The 21,316-nt window shown below is 44.8% G+C and overlaps 1 protein-coding gene across 1 annotated transcript in view; it reads left to right on the forward strand.

The window, feature by feature from the left end:
- Positions 1 to 21,316, forward strand: part of LOC138524997 (cadherin-1-like) — a 472,038-nt gene that overhangs the window by 15,542 nt on the left and 435,180 nt on the right. Inside the window, exon 2 of the mRNA XM_069635551.1 lies at positions 10,884 to 10,998. Coding sequence (XP_069491652.1) covers positions 10,884 to 10,998 — 115 coding nt within the window. The remainder of the gene's footprint in view (positions 1 to 10,883; positions 10,999 to 21,316) is intronic.

The raw sequence follows: 21,316 nt of genomic DNA on the forward strand, positions 1-21,316 counted from the left end.
TTTTAGGGACACAACCACCAAACAAGTACCCCAGGCTGAGGACTCTGACCCTGGAAAGAACCTACTGTGCCTTTTCGACTATGACATCTTTACCCAAGAGTCCTGGGAAGCAAATGAAATCAGCAACAATCCTACCACAGACTCTCTTCTCACCACCAAACCCTGTCATAAAAATAGTGGGCAACAAATGCCTTCTGGTCAACGCATCACCAGTCAACAAACCCCCTTCTGATATATTCAACCTTCTCTGTGAGGAGGAAATAGACATACTTTTCATCACGAAAACACAGTCTTCTGATGATCAATCACCAGTAATCCATGTAAGTATTCCAACAGGATTCAAGATCAAACATGCTTATACCCCTAACAAAAGAGGTCGAAGGAGCACTGGTCTACAGAACTCTATCGAAGTTTCAAAGAACACTGTCGACAATCCCAGGTTGTAAGTCATTCATACTGATCTGCTCAGTTTCTCACACGTCTTTGCTGAGATTTCTCCTCATATAGAGACCACATTTCTACTGTCCAACTTTTACTGGCAAACTCGCGGATGAAGGCGTCAATCTATCCGTGGACCATCAGCACCTGACAATACTTAGCGGTTTCAATATGTGGCTTGTGAAAGAAGACACTCCCATCACAAAATCCCTTACAGCTAACATCACTGCACCACGACTCACAACATTGGTGAAGGATGCTACCCACATGGCCGGCCACGTGTTTGATGGCATTTTCTCTACTGAGAACATTTTCACAGTCTGCTCCCCAGTATACCGCCTTTGCGGAGACTAGTTTTCCATTTATAATCGTCACAGAAGCTCCACTGCATACAAAGGCATCCTTAGGTCATCTGATCCTGGAAAGAAGTGCAAAACAACAAGTTATTAGAAATACTAGAATTAAACAAAACAACCATGACATTGTCCAGCCAACAAAAGCCCTGGATGATATTGCTCTGAAAAATACGAAGACGTTTGCAAAATGGTAAACACCAAAACTACACCCCACGAAGTAAGAGAAATGAAAATTGTAGAAAATCCGGAGGAAAAACAACTTTCTCTGCTTCCTTGCAGCATGTAATTGAACGCTGCTCTTTTTTGCGCTTTAAAAGTTTTAAAATTGCTTATTTGCACCCAGTGCCTCCTCTGCACTTTTATGCTGAGTTGATAATTTTAGGGTTTTTAAGAAAATATTATAACACCTAGATTTGAATTTATACTGTTTCCTTGTTTTAGCGGATTGTAGTTACTGCCTTTCCATATATGTAAATTGTTGTCTGATTTTAACCTATTCAGCCAGTGCAGCCCGCTGGTATTATTGTTAGCGTGGTCTCAGGAACGTTGCCACGTCGCGAACTACAATTCCAAGGGAAATTGTAGCCCGCGTGCATATTTTTGAATTTTCAGCCGTGTCAGCACGTCAGGGTCTAGCCAGTCTGTGCTGTGCTAGTATTTAAAGCCTTTCTCTGCTGCCTTGCAGTTTGCAATTGAACGCTGCTGTTTCTTACATTTTAAAATAGCTTATTTGCACCCAGTGCCTCATCGGCACCTTTATGCCGAGTTGATCGTTTTAGGGCTTTAAGAAAATATTATAACACCTAGATTAGAATGTGTTTATAACACCTTGTTTTAGCTGATTGTAGTTACTGCCTTTCTGTGTATGTAAATTGTTGTCTGTTTTAACCTGGTCACCTAGTGCAGCCCGCTGGTATTATTGTTAGCGGGTCTCAGGAACGTTGTCACACCGCAAACTACAATTCCCAGGGACATTGTAGTCTGCAGGCCTATTTTTGAATTTTCAGGCGAGTCAGTGCCGGAGCGTCAGGGTCTAGCCAGTCTGTGCTAGTCTGTGCTGACATAGCTGGTGCTGGCCAACCTGTCTTGCTGGAGCTCTTTCTACATATGCTCCCTATATAGGTATACATTTATATATACCTGCATTATCATCCGCCGGTTTGGGTTGTGTGGAAGTCACGCGCTACTCATCAGGTAAAAAACCCTCTGTTATCGCCAGGCGTGAGGGAAAATTATAACATCTCCCACGGAACTTCACCCTCAAAGAGATACATGGGAGTCTCGCTATTTAAATCCTCCACATTAGATATCCAGGAAAAGATATTCACAATTAACAACTGATGAACTCACATTGAGGAAAATGAAAATGAACCCCCAGCTACTAACCTGCTCATCTCCTCTGAGCTTACACTTGATTACGTTTTACCTCCACCTGTTGATACTGTTCCTAAATTGACCAATGGTTCTGTGTAGCCTATACTACTTATTGGTGCACTCTTAAAGTTGCCCTCCTCAACACTAGATCGCTGGGTAAATCAGCCCTAGATGTCCATGATTTTATCCTGGACAATGATCTTGATCTTATGGCTGTTACTGAAACCTGGGTCCAGGATTTCAGTGGCCCTATTATCCAAGCAGCTTCCCCTAGAGGTTTTACTTTTTATGGACAAAACAGAGAGTCAGGTAATGGGGTAGCACTCATTGCTTTGGAGGAACTCTGTTTCTTCCGCACCCCTACTGTATGTGAAGGCTGTGAGTTGCTTCATTTAAAAATCAATTCCCCTCCTATCCACTGTACACATCTTTTTTGTGATCTATCACCCCCTAACGAGATGCCTAATTTTAATGAGGACCTCTTGGCCTTTTTAACTATTTTAACACAGTGAATACATTTATCCTTCTCTTAGGAGATTTTAACAGGTGGAAGGGGAACTACTCTAATAAAGAGGCAATCTCCCTTGAATCCAATTTAAAAGACATTGACATCCTGGTTTATAACAACAAAGAGAGCCATGTCAAGGGTAATATCCTTCACTGGGTCTTGGCAAATAATATATTGATCGGCCCTATCAGTGCCACCCCTTGTGTCTGGTCTGACCATTTCTCTGTGCTCTTCCAAATAACCCTTCCTGGAAAATCCATCTTCAAGGGAAAACCATTTGGAAGGGTTACATGTAGGAACACCAGTAAAATTGGACCAGTCAATTTGCATAAATGTTAAGCTAATATTATGGCAAATACTTCTGATTTGGAATCACCAGATATATTCCTGCTTTCTAAATACGACTCTGCTATGACCAACATGCTCAATAGGATAGCCCCTCTTAAGACTAGAATTGTTAGGGACAGACCTAATTGCCATAGCTGGTTTTCCCCACAACTTAACATTGTTGCAACAAGAAAAAAGATCAGCTGAATGTAAATGGAATACAATTCCCACAGAGGAAAACAAATCACTCTGGAAGAATATTGAAACCGGGAAAACATTCTTAATGCTAAGAAAAACATCTATAATGTTGAAATTGAAGTGTCCCCTAATAACACAAGCACACTTTTTGAGATTCTGAAAACGACGGAAAAATCCAATTTAAAGTCAGATTTGACCTCCCTCACCTCTGAAGATTGTCAAAAAATCCAACAAGCTTTCTCTGATAAAATCACCTCTGCACATGAGAAAAGTATGTCCGATCCGGCACCTGTCTCTGAAATTAATATAACTAAGTCCTCCCTTTGTGAGGAGGCTGTGCTCTTTGATTTTTCACCCATCTCTGCCCATACTATGGAGGAAGTTCTTAAAAATGTGCCCTACCTCTTGTAATGGCGACCCCCTTAACAGGCAAAACTATCCTTAGTAATGCTCAAATTGTTTCACCTTTTTTGACCCGCTTCACTAAAGCTACCTTCCGTTGTGGCATTTCTCCTAAAGAAGCCAAAAGGGTTGTAGTCTCTCCCTTGTTGAACAAGGCTGGGTTGGATCCCAAAAATATTTCCAACTACAGACCCATTACTAACTTTCCTTTTCTTTTGAAAGTTGTGGATCATGTAGCCACAATACGGCTGCAAAAACATTTAGAGGAAACTAAAATCTTACACCCCCGTCAGTCTGGACTTAGAGTACATCACAGGGCAGAAAGTGCCCTTTTAGATCTCCAGAGCCAGATTATGGATTACATGGATAGGAATAATCAGGCCTATTCATTCTTCTTGACCTATCACGGCCTTTCTCCTCCTAGACCATGCAAAACCTCTTGCTACATTGTCCATGGTAGGTCATTGTTCCCCATTAGCAGTGAAGTGGCTGGATTCTTTTTTGTCGGGCAGAGTGTCTAGAGTTTGTTGGGGCCAAGCATCCTCAGGACATATATTGTCTACTTGTGGAGTGCCACCGGGAGCATGCCTGTTCCCTGCAATATTCAACGTTCACCTAGGCCCTTTGTGTGACATTCTTGACAAAGCAGAAGCCAAGTTTGCCAACTATGCTGATCATACTCTGCTATTGGTGGAGCTAAGCAGTAATTTCACCTAGGATCAAAAGATGGTACAGAACATTTATATAATCATAAAAGATTGGATGACCCAACATTGGCTTAGCCTTAACACTGGTAAAACCAACATGCTGATTTTTGGATCCCCACAGGCAAGGCTCAAATAGGGGCCAGCATACACAGAGTTTTCTATCGATGGCCATCCCATCAAAATCTTAGAACCGGTTAAAACCCTTAGGTTGATAGTGGATACATCCCGGAGTGCTGATACACATGTAGCAAATGGCATCAAAAAGTCACAATACCATCTGAGACATTGTAGATTGGTTAAACCAAATGTTACTAATAAGAAGTGTGAGACTTTGGTCAGAGGCATAATTATGCCCCGGATAGCCTATTGTAACGCTTTGTTAGGGGGAGCAAGTCAAAATTGCATACAGAAACTTCAAGTTTTCCAAAATGATGCAGTCTGCATTATTAAAGGTATGTCTAGGCGAGAACATATAACTAATACCTGGAGGGAGCTTCACTGGTGCAGAGGAAGAGTCAAATACCCCTACCAGAAGCTCCTCCCCCATGTTGCCTATATGTTAGGAACCGGAAATTGCGACATGCGCAGTACCAGTGAGTATGCCTATACCGCAAAGAATTCTTGAGACAAGGTATCCATTGAGAAAACCGTATATGCATTCGCAAAGAAGTAATGGTCTTGTGGAAAAAGTCCTGGAAGAACTGTGAAAATGAATAAGAAAGAAGACGGCTGACGTCACATGAAGCAGAATTGGAACACCCAGAAATGAAACAAATGAAGAAAGAATATAGACATTCTATAGGATCTGTGGATGAGGTATCGAAGAAAAGCAACATTTTGGGATCGAAATGAAGATTGCTTGTGCGAAGAAACACTGAAGAAAATGCAAAGTCATTTTACAATTGTACAGCTGCTGTAACACAAGTAGACAAAGTAATCCTAAGGCTGGCCACGTAGTGAATAGATTGCGGCGATGCACCAATGTATATACATAGGAATATATAGACTCTGAATGTTCCACAATGCACTTTAGCAAACTTGAACCCCGTGAACGGAAAGGGCTTGAAGTGTGGCAGTGTTGAAAATAGCTGATGGCGAAGGAGAATTCAAGAAAGACTGGCTGGCCCAGCACCAAGAGTCAAGGCCACTGTGAGCCTGGTTGTCTGTTAAAACGCAACATGAACATAAGAAAGAAGGAAACGTCTGTTTGAGGTGTAATGGAAAAACACTGAAGGTGCCAAAAGTTCATCATTTAATAGTATTTTATGCAATAAAGAGCTCCAAAACGTGGTCTCCAGTCACATGGTCATAGAAATAGACTGTGGGTCGAGCTACACCGAAACCAGAAGATAAGACCATGCACACTCCCTTTTATTCTCAGGTGAGCATCTACAATGCCGAGTTCAAAGTCTAATTGAATGACAGACCGCAGGAGTGATGATAGATGTTGGGCTAATTGGCTGGGGTGGCATGACCAAGCCAACCCTCCCAGCACCTGGGCTACCCAGCTTGCATACTGCTAGCAAGTGGAATATTCCAGAAGTGTACAAGCGTGACAACCAATTATAGAGGGCTACGTACCAAAGAGACCTATAGCTTGTGTAACCAATAGGGTGTCGAGTATTAGTACGACACGGAAGAAAAACTTGCACTTGGGATGGGCTTAGTTGTCCACCTGATCTTAGAGACCCAATCACAACCCCTGTTAGTATGGAACGTATACCTAGATGTTCCCTTTAAGCCTATCACATCCCTTAGTAGGTTTTCTTAGTTTGCCACGTAGGATGACATCAGTAGTGACACATTTTTAGTATAAGAATGTTGTTTTTTCATGTGATGCTTTGAGAGAAATTGAGCGAACGTCCGTTGATATCTGATGTAACTCCCTGTTTTAGATAATTGTTAATAAAACGTTTTGCCAACTTCCTGAGTCGGTTTCATTATTGATGTAGGAGTACATTCTGCATCCCCATCCATCTCTATGTATTGCTACCTCGTCTTAAAGGGCCCCATGTCCCAGGGTTCACTGGCTCCAGTTAATTGCAGGATTTCCATTAAAATTCTGACCCTAGCACACAAATGCTTATATGGAAAGGCTCCCACCTATTTGAAAAATGGTCTCACCCGCCAAGCCTGGGAAGATCTACTAGATCTAATAATACCCTCCACCTTATCTGCCCAAGGATCAAAAGAAGCCGAGGTAGAGGTCGTTCCTTCCCAGTTCTGACCACTTTAGCCTGGAATGACCTCCCAGTAGAGATGCACTTAGAGAAGAACCTCCAAACTTTCCAAAAAAGGCTTAAGACACGTCTATTTGAATATATTGATTCTGGGCATTCATGATCACTCTTGCTCCTCTCATTCGCAAGTCTTATCCTTTTACATGGTTTGTTGGCTTTGTCTGTAATTTGTCTTTTGTTATATGTGCGCCCTGATGACTGTGGGTTACGGCGCGTTATAAGCACAACATAACATAATCACAGCATAACATAACTTGCTACCAGACAAATTTGCCTACCATCAACAACTATGTCTCTATGCGGCAGAAATAATTAAAGCTAAGAAAGCACACTACTCCAGATACATTGAATCAGCACAACACAGCCAAAGGGATATTTTCAATTTAAGTACAGAATTTAAAAACCTGGCAGCGTGTAAAATAACTCCAAATCTAACCCAAAAAAAGAAGAAGCACTTCACCAAAAAGATACTGCACATCCAAGAATAGCTGGGTACATAAAGGCCACCAGCACTTCCCTACCTCACCAAGGAGCCAACCCCTCTGGAATTAACCTCTCGTTGCTATCTACTATCCGCCTCTTCTCCCTGCAGGACTTTGTCATGACCACTGACACCTGCAACCCTGCAGGATATCCAGAAGATTTCTGCACCCCTAATTGGTTTAAAATCATCATGGAACATCCAGAACTATTGCTTGCAGTTTTTATCATTCCTCAGTAATTCAATCACCACCCGGGGCGTACCTCTATTGTTAAAATCAGCCTACGTGAAGCCACTCCTCAACAAACACATAGCAGACCCAAACGAACCTTAAAACTATTGCACAATCTCAGACACATTTAATTGGGAAAATACTGGAAAAACTCATATACGGCGAACTTTGGTTTTCAGTGAAACGAGTAACCTGCTTCACTTTGCACAGCATGGCTCAACGTTGTGCTCCATATGGGACACACTAAAGAACAATGAGGAGGACAATTGATAGAGTGCATCTCAGCTGCCTTTGAAATTGTTGGCCACAAGATATTTCTAAAGAGACTGAGAGACAGTAGAACAAATGGAGCGACCCTTTGCTGCATAATCTCCCTCCCCACCAACATAATCAATACCTCTATTATTGCCCTTTAGAGATCCCAGTGGCACTATTTAGACTGTGGAGTACCCCAGGGTCCCACACTGCCACCCCTTTTGTTCAACATGCACATAATGCGCTTAGTGGAACTCATCAGCCTATCTAGCCTCACTGTCTACAACTATGCAGATGCAGCTCAAGTTATCTATAAACTCATTAATAAACCTTCAACTAACTTGCCAACCTAAAAGATGTCTCACACATGTGGATGCATGGATGACAATAAATAGGCTAAAACTCAACCCTTCCAAAATTGAACTCATGCTTTTCAGTGCAGTCTCATCATCAAACACCGCCTCAATTCCTTGGCCCAATGAGTTGGGCCTAAGGCGTGTACCATCAACCATGAGAGGGAACCTTGGAACAGCAATGGACAGTAGCCTCATGCTAGAACCAAAAGTGAGAGCCATTGCTAGAATCTGTTTCTTCCAACTCTGCATGCTGCAACACATACTACCATACCTTTCATTCAGTCAAAGAGCCATGGCCATGATACCATTTGTCCTAATAAGACTGGATTGCACTAATTACCTTTATCTCGGACTTCCGGAATACCTCATGGAAAACCTACAAAGAGCACAAAACCAGATGGCCCCATAAAAAAGAATACTCTTCAAAACCCTGTGCACGGCTCATTGTGCTTACCATGGAAAGGACCCAGTTTGCTTCACAGGGATTTTTCAGCATCACACACCCTCCAGGGCGCTTAGGTCGAAAAGCACCACTCTTATCTTTGTCCGCAAGTTCAAAAGGAAACGACAAGGCGGATCCTCTTTCTCCGTATTGGCGATCATACTTTGGAACTCCCTACCCAAGCATCGTCTCATGAAAGTGAACCATGTGAAGTTCAGGAAACAACTGGAAACAACTACAACTAGGGGAATTTAACCTACACTACCCGACTGGAATCGCCAGCTTCCACGTATTTCACTTCATGAAGCACATAGAGGCTTAGACAGCCGAACAATCTAACTCTTGACTAAGGAGACTCGTCTGCTTACCACTTGCTGAAGGAAACTCAATTCCAACCGGATGTATTGTTTGCGGCTGAATTGGTCAATTGGGACACCCCCGCAACCCCTGCTCCCCATGTCTGGTAGTGATACCTAAATTGGTTGTTTCCAAACGACCAAATGGTACTTGTAGTTGCCGAATTTGGCCAGTTGTACCATATGGTCAATTAGAAACGACCAATGTGGATAATACCTTCCAACCAGGGTTACCTCGCTCAGATAGCCATCTGCTCTCATTAACACTCCCCTTTGGACCGCTATCTCCAGATAAAAAAGCAAGTTTGCTACAAACTCACCTGAAGAAATCACTGACCACCAACCCCATGCCTCCTTCCCACTTAGTCCTGCCTCACTAATTACTCACTGCTCACATTTTCAACATTTTCCACCACATTCAAATCCCATCGGACATTCCGCAAAGTCTAGCTCACTAAAACGTACACTCCTACCCTTTACGTTCCCAATAAACACACCACGTAATCGTTGGATCGCACGTGCAGCTAACACGTCCCACAGTCCCTCCTGCGCCAAAACACAGTAGAACCCACATCAGCACACTGGTAGCAGATGCTTCCTACCTGAACTCGTTAACACCACCGTTTTTCTGCTCCTCCCTACCCCACTGTCCCACTAAGAGTATTGCTGAACCCCATTTTTATAGAGACATGCACAGCGAGGCCCCCATTATTGAGAAAGGGGCATTACATAAGACCACTTTACCCTACTGAACCTTACTTCCTTCCATCCTCGTTGTGTGCCTTTCTCCTTGTGTGTATGCAGTGCTTGAAATGGGTAAGAAATCGGGGTGGCGCTCCAATCAGTCTCAAAACACTATTTGGGGCGGGACCTAAGAAGTGGTTGGCTTGTCCTAAGAATCGCATGAAGCTACGGACAATTTAAAAGACATGTCACCCATGTAACTGAAAGAGTAGCCCAATAGAGGTGGCCGAGATTTCGTGCCTGGCATGTAAGAGTGTACTCCTTTATAAAGCTTTGTCACTGGAGGATAGGTCAGTGGCAACGTGCTCGCTTTGGAAGCAAAACGGCATGGAGCAACACAGGTTCGATCCCCGGGTCCACGCTTAGAAACCTCTGGGTATTAAGCCCATTATAAATAACCAATCATATCATGTTAAAGATAATGTAATTATCAGTTAAAAAATAAACAAAAAATATGAATATTCAACTATGGAAACAAACATTTAAAAAATAGGTCGTTGAGGTAGGGTGACCAGACATCCCGATTTTGCTGGGACTGTCCCAGTATTTGGTGCTCTGTCCCCCTTTCTCAAGATTATGTTCCCATTGGAAACTGCAGTGGTCCTGGTTTTTTGTAGTAGGTCTGGCGTCAGGAATGCACAATCTCAGATAGAAGAAAAGCTGCATTTTACAACTTAAGAGAGTGTTAGTTTGTGATAAATTAATTATAATATGTGTTTCTTTGAACAGTGACACTTAAACCCCCTTCTCCAAATACTACTGAAGTGTAGTGCCTTTAGAGCAACTTTCAAGAGTTAGTCCTACATTTATGTTCGTTGCCCAGTCCCGGTTTATCTGTCCACCCTACATTGAGGGTTCCAATCCCTCAGTTCGTTTGAAGAAAGCTATGATTCTCATCTATTTAATTTTAGTAAATCTTACCACTGACAAGACTTTAATGTAATAAATAATATGTTGCAAAAAGCAATGTGTCCACTTTATCGTATTTTCCCTTCAGAGTAATTCAAAACAACCGCTAATGCAATTATAAAAAAAAAACAAGTAATCTAATGCAAATATAATGACAAATGCCCGAAAATGTAGATGTGATTCTAAACATGGGTTGCAGTGACATCTAATCCTAAAGAGCAGGATTGCCACATAATCCTTTCAATTACTTTTAGGTGGGAAAATTAGGCCTGAAGCCCTGCGGGCTATTTCTGGACACTCCCATGACTGAGTCCTGGTTAGCCCCAGCCCACTTACAGCCTGGCGTGTGTGTATATGCCTGTGTGTGCAAACATGTACTTTTCTTTCTGTGCACTGCATGCATTGAGGAGTAGTAGTACTAAATCAGCTATCTCTGACTCGGTGTGCTTGTATATGTGTCTCGTTCGAAATAGATGCACAGCTGTGAGATTCCAGCTGTGTGGGGTCTGCCTCCGGACTTTGCATAAATGTGTGTACTTCTTTCCTCTGTTACTGCAGGTTGGGAGAGGGATATGTGAGGAGACTGGGCAATGCACGCCAGGCTTCAGCACAGAGAGTTATCTCTTCAAAGTGAACAGGAAAACTCTGGAGCGGGGCAGAGTGCTGGGCAAAGGTAAGAAATGAACCGAATGCCCCTAATGTATGCTGTGTTCGTGTGCCCATTTCAGCAATCTAGTTTGCCCTAATTATTCAACCGGCTATAATCACTAGTGCTTGGAAGCTGGCATGAAGCTCTATGGAAGAACACGCATCATTTCACTATTATTACTCGTCAGGTGCGATGACTCTACATTGGGTTGTAGACACTGAAACAGGAGTATACAGTTTGTAGTGTATTTAGTCTATTTTCACTACAAGACTTTTCATGATGAGGATAACTTGAGGGTCAAACTTGTAACCCAGCATGTTGGCTTTTGGGAGAGAACAGGCAATGGAATTGCAATCACAACCCTCTTCTTCAAGCGGTTTATGGTTTTGCAGTTATTTCTGCTAGCCACCATAGTTCAGATGGTTGCCTCTTCAGACCGAGTCACATGGGCTTAATTAAGTTGGTAACGATGACAATGGTTGGGTGTAAGCTTTCCAAACTGTACTATGATCTCCCAAAAGTGTGACTCTGATTCTAAATCAGAATGGTAGGATACTCCTAAGGGCACATGCTTTCAAGATTTCACCTCTGTTTTTGAAGGCATTCTTATTTGAAACCAGCTAACACACTATTTCAAGTTTTCATTACACCCAATTTCCACTATTCCCACGTAACGCATCGCTTCCAGTTTGCACTAGGCCTAGTTAACGAATCACTCCCAGTTTCTACTATTCCCACTCATTTCCTGTTTACATTATGGCCCTTTCACGCATCATGGCTGGGTTGCAGTTAGCACATTGTTGCCAGTTGTCTCTGAGCAAGCTTAGCACGCCCTTGTCAGTTTCCTTTATGGTACAGTGACACATCAATCATGATGGTTTCCATTATGCTCAGTTAATCCATCGTTGCCTGACCCAGACTCCCACGTTTCAGCTGCTATTACCTATTTGATCCTAGTGCTGGAAAAAGAGGGGCAGGGCAATGCTGTCCATTGGGGTCTAAGCCTACACTGGCAGCAAGGCTACAGCCTGCGATGGACATGATAGTGGAGCCTTTGCCGTCCAAGAAATGTCTTCTGTTGGCCTTGCGGGCGGACCTGTCCCGAACCACCCCAGCCAATGGGTAATCCAAAGGCAGGCAGGTCTGGGGTGGTGCTCACTTCCTTAAATACACGTTTTGCCTGATTCACAGAAGCGTTTTATAACGGCAAACCCCCATTGGGAAACGTTCTGTGAATTAGGGCAGTGCTATTTGGTACACGGAGCACACGAGGACTGACATCAATCCGATAACCGCACTGAAGCTCAGCACCCGGTGCATACAGAGTTGAAGCTGCCAACAGAACACCACTCCTCTCACTATCCTACTCCCCCTTCACCTACTAACCCATCCCACCTTCTCGTTTGCAGATCCGCCATAGCGCCTGGGGACCAACTCTGTTGGTGACGGTGCATGGTACAGATACCTTTAACATTTAACATTTAACACGTACGGCACTAGTCCCAGCTCTGGCGCAGAGCCCACATTTGTGGTGATCTTCTTGCCAGAGTGAAGACATGAAATCATGAGTAAAACCACGACATTATGAACTGGTATAAGTACTGCTGGTAAACCGGGTACAAATATGGTCATTTTGCCGGCCCTAATATCCTTCCAAATCAATTTTTCACAGGAGTACCTAGACCAACAGGCATCTGGTCATCCAACCACCACTAGAACCAGGGCAAATTAGGGTATTGCACCTGCATTGTGAGTTTCATCCCAAGCACAATGACCTAAAATGGATGTCTTAGCGCTGGGGCAATCAAAACAGTGATTGATGGATTGATTAATTGATTAATCCATCACATGTCTAGTGGTCTCTGGTCACTAATCGTTCATCCTACTGGTCAAAAAGCAGAGTTTTCAAGATCAAGTGGCGGGCCAACGACGACAGGGCTTTATACACGGGTGCCATGTCTCCAAAATGCCTGGGGCAGCAGAAGTGACATCACACACCCAATGGCATAACAGGAAGTGGTGTCACGTGACCTTTGACACACATGGCATCACATGAACCGCTGTCACATGCCCTTCAGTGAGGTGCCGTGAGTGGCATTGTGGTACTAATAACAACTTAAATATACTTAGGAGTAATACAAAAATACTTTATCACTAAAAAGAAGCAAAGACTATTTTATTTACCAAACATATTTTTTCTCATGTGTTCCCTTGATGCACCAGTGACGGGTTAATGATATGACAGGGTACACCCATCACATCCAAAATAGGCCAGGGGCACTGCCTTCCTATGACAATACAGCCCCATAGGGCCAGTTACTGCCATTGTGTGTTAGTTATAGCCTCACATGGCAGACATAGTCATTATATACTGAATACAGCCCAGCATGTCCCTGGTAATGGCATACCATCCCAGGTGTAGACTCAAATATACAGATGCTGCCATCTAATGCCTGTTATTGCCTCGCATACCAGTCATGTCATAAAAAGTAAGAGAAGTCTAAGTGCTGTCATCAAATGAAAAGTGCAGTTTCCAATACCCCAGAAATGTTGCCGAACGCCACTTAACATCTCATAACCCTGGCATGGTGGCCACATGTTAGATGCAGACTTACATGTTCAGGTCCTGCCATCGTATGTCAAGTACATTCGCACCAGCTTCAGAGAAGTCACTAATGCCATTTAAGGCCTCCCGTGCAGGGTATCGGCACTACATGTAAGGATGAGACAGACATGTGCAGGTGCTTCAATCGTAGCCAAATGCAGACCGATATCTAATTCCATTTTATGTGGGTCCATGTTTGGTATTGTCACCATGTGTGAAGCACAGCCTCACATGTCCAGATGCTGCGATCAAATGCCAAGATCAGCGTCAATTGCCCCGTAATGCCAGATAATGAATGCCTCATAAGAATATCAGGAGTTCATATATACCAGGAAGCATACGAGAGGGGGATACAACCTGAGAGCATGAGAGAAACACTGGTGGTCCCGATCCTAAAGCCCAACAAACCGGCGGACCGGTGTGACTCCTATCACCCACTAGCGATGCTTAATTATGACGTAAAAATCTTAACTACAATATTAGCTAAGCGGCTGTCCAGAATTATAGGAGACATAATACACACTGACCAGTGCGGTTTTGTACCCGGCCGCAACACATCCATGAACTTTTGCAGGCCGAACACATCATAGCGCACACCGACAATGATGGGGACACGTATGCACTACTATCCCTAGATGCCATAAAGGCATTCGATTCCATATATTGGGAGTGGCTGTACTCAAGGAATTTGGCTTTGGACCGGGGTTTATTAGATGGATCACAATATTATACGCTAAGCCTAGAGCAAGGGTGAAATCTGGGAAACACGTATCGGAGGCCTGGGACATATAAAGGGGGACTAGGCAGGGATGCCCACTGTCCCCAATGCTGTACATACCAGGACTGGAGTCCTTAGCCATTTACTTTAGGAAGCAATTTTTCGATGCTGGTATAATTCTGGGAGGAATAGATCACGTCATCTCACTCTACGCAGATGACGTACTAATATACGTCAGGAACCCACAACACAATGGGCCCACCATGCTAGATGTCTTGGATAATTACTCCAAGGTCTAAGGAATCCAATTCAGCAAGTCAAAATCCTGCCTGTTCCCCCTAGCGGCCCTGAGACATGAGGACATGGAGACACTTCCAGCAGTGGGGATAAGATGGCAGACCACCTTGTTCCGATACCTCGGAATCCAAATAATGCACACCCCGCACTGATGCACGAGCACAACACAAAAGCAGCACTCCCAGCTCTGCGGAAATCAATGAACTTCTGGGTGAAACTCCCCCTGTCCATGATGGGACGGGCCTCGATAGTCAAGATGATTGTACTACCAAGGGTCTTGTACGGGTTCCAGAATGTGCATTACAACATTAACAAACCCTTCTTCCGACTGCTTGAGACATTAATAAAAGAGTTCCTGTGGGGGAAAAACAGACACAGACTAGCGCTGTCGACGTTAGCCCTACCATATAGCCAGGGAGGAATCCTGCTTCCTAATCTGGAAAAATACTACCTCGCAGCCCAGCTAAGCTTTGTGACCAAATGGCTAGCCGATGAGCCCACATCTGAACCCCCCCTGTTGCAGGCTATGATCCTCCCGTACCAACTGAAAGAACAATAATACCCTCACAACTACTGGGAAACGCACCCCCCCTAGCCACCCTGGGGAAAAAGATATGGCACAGAACAAAGATGCTCACCCATTCACGGAACACCTATGCACCAGAAGTACCACTGCTCGCAGACCTCTGTAAAACGGCCACAGATCTGAAACAAATTAGATTATGGGAAAGAGAGGGGGTCTACACCTGGGGAGACATCTACAAAGAAGGCACCTTCAAAGAGTTTGCCTCACTACAAGAATTAGAAGGCATCCACCCAGGCCATTTCCTATGGTATCAAAGGGTTCGCACCACTGCACGACGCAAGTGGGACACGTGGCCTGAAGAACCAGACACACCCCCACTCTTAATGATGCTATACAACCTGGGGGAGGGCAGCAGACCAATATCACAAATATATGGCCATCTAAGCGACATACCCAACCCCCGGAGCATGGAAATGAAAAACAAATGGGAAAGAGACATAGGCAGAGAAATGACGGAGGGGGAGTGGGGCAGGGCACTCACATTCCCCAAAGAAGTCTCAAGAAACCACAGATTCAGACAGATACAGATGAATGTACTGCACCGAATTTACCTGACCCCACACCGAATAGCCAAATTTAACAAGCAAGCTCAACAGAACTGCACCTGGTGTAAGGGGGAAAAGGCCGATCTGATACATATGCTGTGGGAATGCCCCAAAGCAAGTTCGCTGTGGGGCAAAGTAAAACAGGCGTGCGAGAAAGCAGGCATGACCAAATACAAATGGACACCAGAGGAGTGCCTATTAGGAATTTACCCCAGATTGGCCAAGCTTAAACACCTGGTACGACTCATGGACTTGGCATGCATATTGGCCAAAAGAACCATTGCCATGTCCTGGAAAAAACCAGCGGGACCACAATACAAAATATGGCTCAGTGAAGCAGAGCGGTGGGTGCTGGCCGAGACCAAGGCTTGGGAGGATTGTGTCGCTAGATCCACTGATGAATCTAGCAGGGCGCTGGAGGCATGGAGAGAACTCACCAGACATATGTTCCACCCCTCTGATGATAAACCCCCATGAACTAAAGGCCTCAGGCTAAGCATATTCGCAGTATAATCAGAAACGACACGGGCGAGACCACTGAGGATAAAGCTGGCCCTCTGAGGACACCCCCAGCCCCCCTTTGGACTGTCTGACTACCCCCCCTACCCACCCCTGATATGGAAGGTACGAAATTGTAGGAACAGAACATGGAGACAGTTGTTGTTGTTTACGATAATGTTTAATGTTAAGTTAAAAATGCATTGCAATCATATATGTGCACAGCACTCTTGAATGTCATGTGATTGATATTGCTGAAAAATGCCAATAAACAAATTTAAAAATAAATAAAGAATATCAGGAGTTCATATGGTGCTTCATGCTGGTCCCTGAAGCTTCCAAGTGCAGTAATAATTAAGCAATATGGCCCGAGCGGCAGGGGCATTACCGACTCAGGTACTGCCCCGGGGCCCATAGTCATATTGCTATTAGTACCCCGGCCCGCATTATATGCGTGACCGGGGCACTAAAAGCATTTGTTTCTGTCCCGAAAAGCCGCGGCGTTTCGGGACAGAAAAAAAAAAAGACCAGGAAAATGGCCGCCGGAAAAGGGAGTCCATTTTCTCTTTCCATGGCAGCCTTTGGGAGCAGATGCGTTGGGAACACAAGTGTTCCCAGTGCGTCCGCTCCCGAAAAAAAAAGAAGCAGAAGGTAAGTGGGGTTCGGAGGGCGGGAGGGAAGGGAAGGGGGGAGAAAAAATAAATAAAAAAAACATAACTTCGTCCCTGCCAGGGGACGATGGAAGCCTCCAGCTGTGTAGAGGCGCGGAGTCTCCACACTGCTGGAGGCTGCCATCATCCCCCACCAGGGACGCAGGAGCAAGAAGGTAAGTGGGGTGGGGTAGAGAGGAAGGAGGAAAGAAAAAAAAAAAAAGCTTACCCGAGTCCCCAGCGGGGGGCGGAGGCAGCCTCTCAGCAGTGGGGAGACTCGGAGCCCCGCGTCGAGCCTCCTCATTGGCTGAGGGGCTGCCACGCCCCCCCGCCGAGGACAAGGCAGCTGGAGTCCCAGCCGCGAATCGAAGGATTCTCGGCCAGGTAAGGACCCAGCGAGAGCCAATCAGAATGCGTGTTGCATTCTGCTTGACTCTCGCCGGGTACTAATATTGGTTATTATTCTCTAATTTCATGGTACTGAAGTTATGAACCATGCAAGGATGAAGGGCGAAGCCGGCCCTTTCGAGTTTCAAATTTGTGAAGTGCAGCTGGCCCATGTCAGAGGCCAACACTTACCTTGTTGAGCTATCCACCCTGATAAACCTGCACTGCACAGTCTCTGGCGTTAATGAAGCTTCAGGAACCAGCATGAAGAAACATACGAACTCCCGATATTCTTATCAGGCATTATCTGGCATTACGGGGCAATTGAGACGGATCTTGGCCTATGATCGCAGCATCTATACATGTGAGGCTGTACTTACACAGGATGACAATACCAAACATTGACCGACATTAGATGGCATTTCTGTGGCTTTTGAGAAATCTGTCTGCATTTGGATACGATCGAAGGGTATCCGTATAAAAGAACGGCAAAAACACAAATGGTAGAATTGATCGAATATCAACTGTACCAACATTTCGTACAGCTGAACATTTTGAACAATCCTACCATTCGTGACCATTATAGCGAACAAGGTAAGTGTGCATTGCGGGGGTATCCGGCACCCATGTGATGTCGGGGGTGACAGCGGTGTCCCCCGCTTGCAAAGCAACACAGTTTCGGGGGAGAAAAAACCTGCGGCGCTGGTTCCCATGCACGCAAGTGAAGGGAACCGTCATGGCAGAGGAATGGAGGAGTCGGCGGCACATAGCAAAATGTGCCACCAAAAGGTAAGTAAAGGGGTGGGGGGTGCAGGTTACCAGAAATGTCAGCGGGAGAAAAAAAAAACTGTCATTTTTTTTCAAATGACTTTCGTTTTTTTCTCACTCGGACATTTCTGATTCGATTAAATCATGGACAATGGATATAGTGCGGATACCCTGCACAATATGCCAAGGGTAGCCTCAAATTCCCCATGTTAGTATATAAGCAACATAGCATGTTCTGTGTACTTACTCTGCTAATATACCAATATGCACGGACTGCCAGAGACTGGCTAGTTCCGTTTATTGTTCACCCCATGCACAATGTTTGCTGCGTGCAGTTGGTGGTGGTCCTTATTAGAAACGATTAGGAGCAGCTGAAGAGTGATCCTTAGGCTAAAGATCACTCTTCAGCTGCTCCTAATCGTTAGCTGGTCTCCCACACAATGAAAACAAAGAAACTCAACCTCACATAGAGCAGTAGAGGGGAAAGAATAGTGTTGCAGGAACTCAGGGGGCCCAGGTCCGATAGGAGAAGGAGGAGTCCTCACCAGCCCTAAGAGGATGCCTGCTGCAGCAAGCAGAGAGGAAGTGTGTGACGCATTGCTTGCACTTCAGACGATGGCTAACCTCTGAGCATTTGCCGGCAGAGGCAATTCACACAATACAAGAGAGCCCTGTCTGCCCCTGGCCCTTGGGCACTCAGGGGTCATAAGAGCAATGCCGGACAGAGTACCAAAGTAGAAGCCAGGGGTACCCATGGCTACCCCTGAATTACATCTCTGGTTTGGCGCAGATCCGATGGCAAGTTATTCCAGATATTAGCTGCTTGAACCAGAGACCTTTTTTAGATAATCGAAATAGGATAGCGGAGAAGGTTCTTACTGTACTGTTCAGGTTCTTGGTATCACCACAGGAAACAATCGGCGCCACATTCGCTACAGCAAGTTCTTCTTTGCTGATGATGCCGTGCTCCTTGCTACAGCACCACAAGCGCTTAGCGTAACCTGCTTAGAGAAGAGTAAGGAAGTGAAACTGACTTTGAACACCGATAAGACCAAGGTGCTCGTGTTCAAGCAAACATTTGCAAAACAGGTGAGATTAACCATCAATCTCGAGGGCCAACACCTGGAACAAGTGAAGTATTAGGATTATCTGGGTGTCATGTTCTACGAAATGGGTCCTGGACTACCCAGATAACCAAGGCGTGTGCAAGTCACGGAAAGTTAAGTTGTGGTGTGTGGAGCTTTTTACTCGTCATGGCAGAGGTGCTGTTTGCCCGGCTATAGACTTGTATAAAATACAAGCGCTCACTTCAGCCTCTTACGGGGCTGAAATTTGGGGAAACTCGATTTTGTCTCATCTAGAAAAAGGGGAAAACAAATGTTTGAAGGGCATGCTTATGATGTCCAGAGGAGCCCCAAATGCATTAATTCACATGGAGTTGGATGTGTGCCCCATAAGCACTGAACTCAACTTTAAACCTGTTCTTTATTGGTTGCGGTTATGGTCCACACAGGAGCTTGGGGTACACCGTAAGGAATTGGATGCATTTGATTGGATCGCAAGGAGGAGCGAGCCTCCCGTGATACTGGTTGCAAAGCAAAGGCTATATCAAGCACAAATAATATACCCATCAATTACAATAATCAAATATCATCCCAATGAAGCACAAAGTGAAAACGAGGATAGGGTATAGACAGAGAAGGTCTATAATTAAGCAATATAACCCGAGCAGGGGAGACATTACCAGTCAAGTAATGCCCCAGAGCATCAGATAGAAGCCCAAGCGAAGCAAGGGCTTTAAGGTTAGCTCCAGGGCATCACCTGACTGATAATGCCGCCCCCTGGGAGGGTTATACTGCTATTAGCACCCCGGCACGTTGTACCGAGGTACTAATAGTGTTTTCCCCAAGTTGAAAAACAGCCTGTTTGAGGTTTCTCAACTTGAGAAAAAACAACAAATCAAGATGGCTACCATGGATCAGGTAGAAGGGAACTACATGTAGTCCCTTATCATGTCCCATGGCGGCCATTGCTGTGACAGGGACGCGCCGAGAACACTAGTGTTTCAGGCGCCGTCGAGGGACAAGTCAGCAACAGGTAAGTTGGGTGGGTGCGGGGATTAGAGATGTGGAAAACAGGTGTGGGGCTGGGGGTTAAGGGGATGCTGGTGAGCGCACTTACCTGATTCCCAGCGAGGGAAGGTGGCCGCCTCCAACTCAGAGGAGGCTCAGAGTAGGGGTTTTACCATGTGGTAAAGCCCCCATTTTGAGCCTCCTGATTGGCTGGGAGGCCGCCACCCCCCTCTACGGGTACTAATATGCAGGTGCCCATGCATTATGAGCTCATAACTATGATACCACTGACAGAGACGACTTACTGGAATGAAAAAAAAACGACAGGAAAGATAAGATATCCTAGTATGGAAAAGAATCCTGTGATTTTTCTGTAGTCGAAACATTACTTTGTGAGGAAGTAGATTTCTATATGTGTTTTGAGGGTTAGTTAGGGTGACCAGACGTCCCGCTTTTGCCAGGACTGTCCCTGAATTGAGTGCTCTGTCCCCCTTTCTCAAGATGTTATTCCATTGGAAAATGCAGTGGTACTGGTTTTTGGTAGTAGATCTTCATAGCTGGCCGCAGGAATGCTCAATCTCACACAGAAGAAATGCTGCATTTTGCGAATTAAGATAGTGGTAGCTTGTGATATGTTGATTATGATATGTGTTTATTCCAGCAGTAACACTTACACCCCCTTCTCCTCCAACCACTACTGAAGTATAGTGCCTTGACAGCCACTTTCAAGAGTTAGTCCTACTTTTGTGTTAGTTGCCCATTCCCGGTTTACTTTTTTCAATCTGATCACTTTAGGGTTAGGGAATATAAGGGGATGGAGAGTTGTTTGATGTCAGTGGCAGCGAATGGGAGGTAGGGGGGCTCCATCCACTATTTAAACAAAAGAAAATCGGCAAAAAACATAAACCTGTCGCAGTAAACTACAATCAAGTAATTTGCTTCATCAAAAACAAGTATAAACGCATGGAAAATACTTGCATGAGTTTCCCAATTTCGGCGCCCATTGAGCCATGTTTACGCCTTTTCGGCCTCCTTTTATGGCGCATGCACTCCAAGAGTTTCAGAGTGTTCCTCTTCATTTTGGGAATATGTGTGGTTAACACAGGTGTTAGGGATCACAAAGCTACTGCTATGGTTACACTGAACATATAAGTGCAGGCTTCAGGCAGCACAGCGACCCCGACAGGTTGCACACATTTTAACAGTTCCATCCCCA

The sequence above is a fragment of the Ambystoma mexicanum genome, chromosome 1q (genome assembly GCF_040938575.1).
Source record: "Ambystoma mexicanum isolate Mex_15411 chromosome 1q, UKY_AmexF1_1, whole genome shotgun sequence".
Lineage (NCBI taxonomy): Eukaryota > Metazoa > Chordata > Amphibia > Caudata > Ambystomatidae > Ambystoma > Ambystoma mexicanum.